This window comes from Lycium barbarum, chromosome 10 (assembly GCF_019175385.1).
Source record: "Lycium barbarum isolate Lr01 chromosome 10, ASM1917538v2, whole genome shotgun sequence".
Taxonomy (NCBI): domain Eukaryota; kingdom Viridiplantae; phylum Streptophyta; class Magnoliopsida; order Solanales; family Solanaceae; genus Lycium; species Lycium barbarum.
The window spans coordinates 15,816,794-15,819,853 of record NC_083346.1 but is presented as its reverse complement, the minus strand read 5'-3'; the positions used below and the strand labels follow the sequence as shown (position 1 = coordinate 15,819,853).

The 3,060-nt window shown below is 35.6% G+C and overlaps 1 protein-coding gene across 3 annotated transcripts; it reads right to left on the bottom strand.

Moving 5' to 3' along the window:
• Positions 1–210: 210 nt before the first annotated feature.
• Positions 211–2,811, bottom strand: LOC132615044 (photosynthetic NDH subunit of subcomplex B 3, chloroplastic). Of its 3 annotated transcripts, none has more exons than XM_060329603.1 (6): positions 2,566–2,810; positions 2,385–2,486; positions 1,589–1,642; positions 1,113–1,175; positions 772–834; positions 211–632 (listed from the first exon to the last, which is right to left on the bottom strand). In XM_060329603.1, exons 1-6 carry the CDS (start codon positions 2,710–2,712, stop codon positions 606–608), a joined length of 456 nt encoding a protein of 151 aa, XP_060185586.1. In that variant the 5' UTR covers positions 2,713–2,810; the 3' UTR covers positions 211–605. The 3 variants fall into 3 exon arrangements, with proteins under 3 accessions (XP_060185586.1, XP_060185585.1, XP_060185587.1); XM_060329602.1 differs by having other exon boundaries at positions 211–548; positions 2,566–2,801; XM_060329604.1 differs by lacking the exon at positions 772–834 and having other exon boundaries at positions 211–548; positions 2,566–2,811.
• Between the last annotated feature and the right edge of the window lie 249 nt (positions 2,812–3,060).

Genomic DNA, 3,060 nt, shown 5'->3' with positions numbered 1-3,060 from the left:
AGGGTGGAAGCATGAAAAAAGAGAAAGCGCTAAAACTTTATAGAGGAACGTAGAAAGTATTTTAACTTAATCACCTATGCTTTCCCATAATAATGAGATCACTGATCTAAAGTGAAAGCATGAAAAAAGAGAGAACTCTAATATGAATGGAAGAAGACATTGTATCTTACCCTCTGCTGTCCCAATAATATGAGATACCAGAAAAGAAAATGAGTGGCAAAATATGTTCAGAAAAGAATGCCTTAAATATTCTTCAGAACAATGAAGTAATTAGAAGGATGCAGACAAACAAAGAGAAAAATATACGCGACGAGATTTTAATTAAGGGTGTGTTTCGTACGACGGAAAATGTTTTCCACGGGACAATAAAATGCTGAAGCGAAAAACTTTCCTGTCATTTAGTGAATGAATAAAGTTCATATTTCCAGAGATTTATACTCTGCTCAAAGCATTACTCCACATGCATATTCTTCTGCTTCTTGGTGAGTTAGCTCTTCAGTTTATAAGCATGTTCACTTCTTCCATTGGGGCAACCTCTGCACCACTACCTGTACATGTTATTGAAACAGAAAGTACCTTATGAGAGAACGCTTCAGGTGCAGATGTCACCGTAGTTCATATCGTTTACACACCTGTTTAGGAATTTCTTGCAGTCAAGAGCATTTTAGTTTTATTAAGTCATAATTAGTTGGAATACGAATAAGTTTATGTTGAATGATTTTTGAAAACATTGATATCCAGCTAAACAAGCTCATAATATAATTCTGATACCTTTCCAGAGTTTTCCTTATTTCCAACTATAGTTTGGCAAGCCAATCTCCATGACTCAGGTTTCTGCACAGTTATGAAAACTGAATGAGCAGGTCTTTGTGAAGACTATGAGGGATACCTATGTACTATTATAAGCATCAAAAAAGTTTTTAATCTACCAGACACAGTTTGGTTACAGCTAGGTGTTATAAGGTGCAAATCAACCAGAATTTTTTATAGTCCCTCTGAAACAGCCTTCAAGTGATCATTCAAAATGTGATTGATTCAACTTTCTGTAAAGAAAAGTTTAATCTATTTAAAATGCGAAAAGAATGTGACTGGGGTTACAGTAGAGCCCATACCTTCTTTAGGTATCGCAGTTCTGTATTTGTTCTCTCATTCAGTAGATCCTTTCCATCTATAATCTGCATCACAAGGAAGAAATTCGGAACTCATCATCAATAAAAAGAAGAAATATGAGAAGTGATACAGCTAATATCTCTAAAACTATTAAGTTTAGCCAGCGAAACCATTCGGTAACATTAAGCTCACTACCAATGGTCCAGCAGCAAGCCACCAATCTGATAATCAGATATGCAAAATGGTGATGTATGGACCAATTTTGTTCCAAAATGTAATTAAAATGTGCTGCAGTTATAGATTAATGTGAAAAGATGTAAGAGCAAAAGCGTAAACTGCCGAGCTTCAAACAATATAACCAGCAAATAATTTTATTTGGATATTTATGTGATCAGTGAATAATATATATGTATGTCATCCACAGAAAAAAAATTCCAAGAATGCTAATTATGACCCATTACTAGCAACAGAGTTATACCTCCACAATACAAGTACCACAGCTTCCGCCGCCTCCACAATTCATCACCTTTCCCTGCCGAAAAGTAGACGATGTGTCCAATATCAAAAGAGGTGCAACAATAGACTGAAAAAGTTGAAGATCTTTTATTTGCTTGAAATTTCAATGCATTATATATCCTATATGTTCAAATTTCATCCCACAAATGATTTACAACAGCGCATACAGTACTTTCTTTGATGTAGTAACATATCTTATGCAACAATCATAGAGGAAAAGATGATTACGTATTGAAGCAGTTCACATCGATACATTCTTATAAACATTTTGAAGGATGGTAATCGGTGATCAGTTGTTGAGTCCTGTAGTAAAAAGAAGAATGCTTCTAACAAATGAAATACACTTTCAATCTGCTCACATGTAAACTTTCACCTAATTGTTTACAGAAGTTCATTACTATCTACATGTCATATTAGTCCAGTAGATTGAAAGCAGACAATGGTATTGTGATTGACCTAATCCCAAGCAATTCCTAGATAACCAGGGAGACGTTTTATTGTGATTACTTCACATGACATCTAAAACAAAGAAAATCATCGAATTAAAAAGTAAGTAGTGTATTACTCCCTCAGTCCCAAAAAAAAAACTTGTCTTAGTTTGATTTGGCAATAAAGGAAGATTTTTAAAATGTGTGATCCAAAATAAGTCTTGTGTAAATGTAAATATCTGTTAAATTATTTTTCAATTCGTTCAAGATAAACTAATAAGAAAACTAAAATAATCTTTTTGATGGGCAGTAATAATAAAGGCAACTTACATATGGAGCATACAACTCTATCTTATTCTCAGACATGATGTTCCTAAGGAGCTTCTCACCACTCACTGCTTTTGCTTTATCCATGGGCTCATCTGCTTTCGGCTGCAACATTATACTCCTATTAATTAAGAAATCAATAACAAAACAAACATTAAGGAGCCCTCTTATTTTGTGCGCGTACCCCGATGAAGTCTAGTTCAATTTCAGGTTTTGTGGCGGTTGCAGTTTCAGGTGAGCAAGAAACGTGTATTCTTCTTTTATTATTAGGAAGATAATAATTGACGGCTTTATGGAATGTTATAGAAGAGGCCAGGTTCGTTGCAGCCATGATCTCTATCCAACATTAACACTTAGCTAAGTACCCTCATCTCTTATCCCCTTTACTGGGTGGGTGGGCCCCACTTCTTTCTCTGCAATCTTGTGGTTCCAAAGTTATTCATATTTTATTAGTATTCCTTAACGTCCTGGGGCGTGGAAAACATTTTCCATAAAGAAAAAAAATGGAGGAGTAGGCGTGGGGGTGGGGCTAAGAAATTTATTCATTTTTTATAAAAGTAAGTAAAATATATGAAAAAGAAAAATTCGGAGGCGGGAAGGGGTGGAAGGTTGGGTGGGTGGGGTGTTGGGGTAGTGGGGTAGTGGGGTGGGTGGTGGAAGGTGGGCTATGGGGATAGGT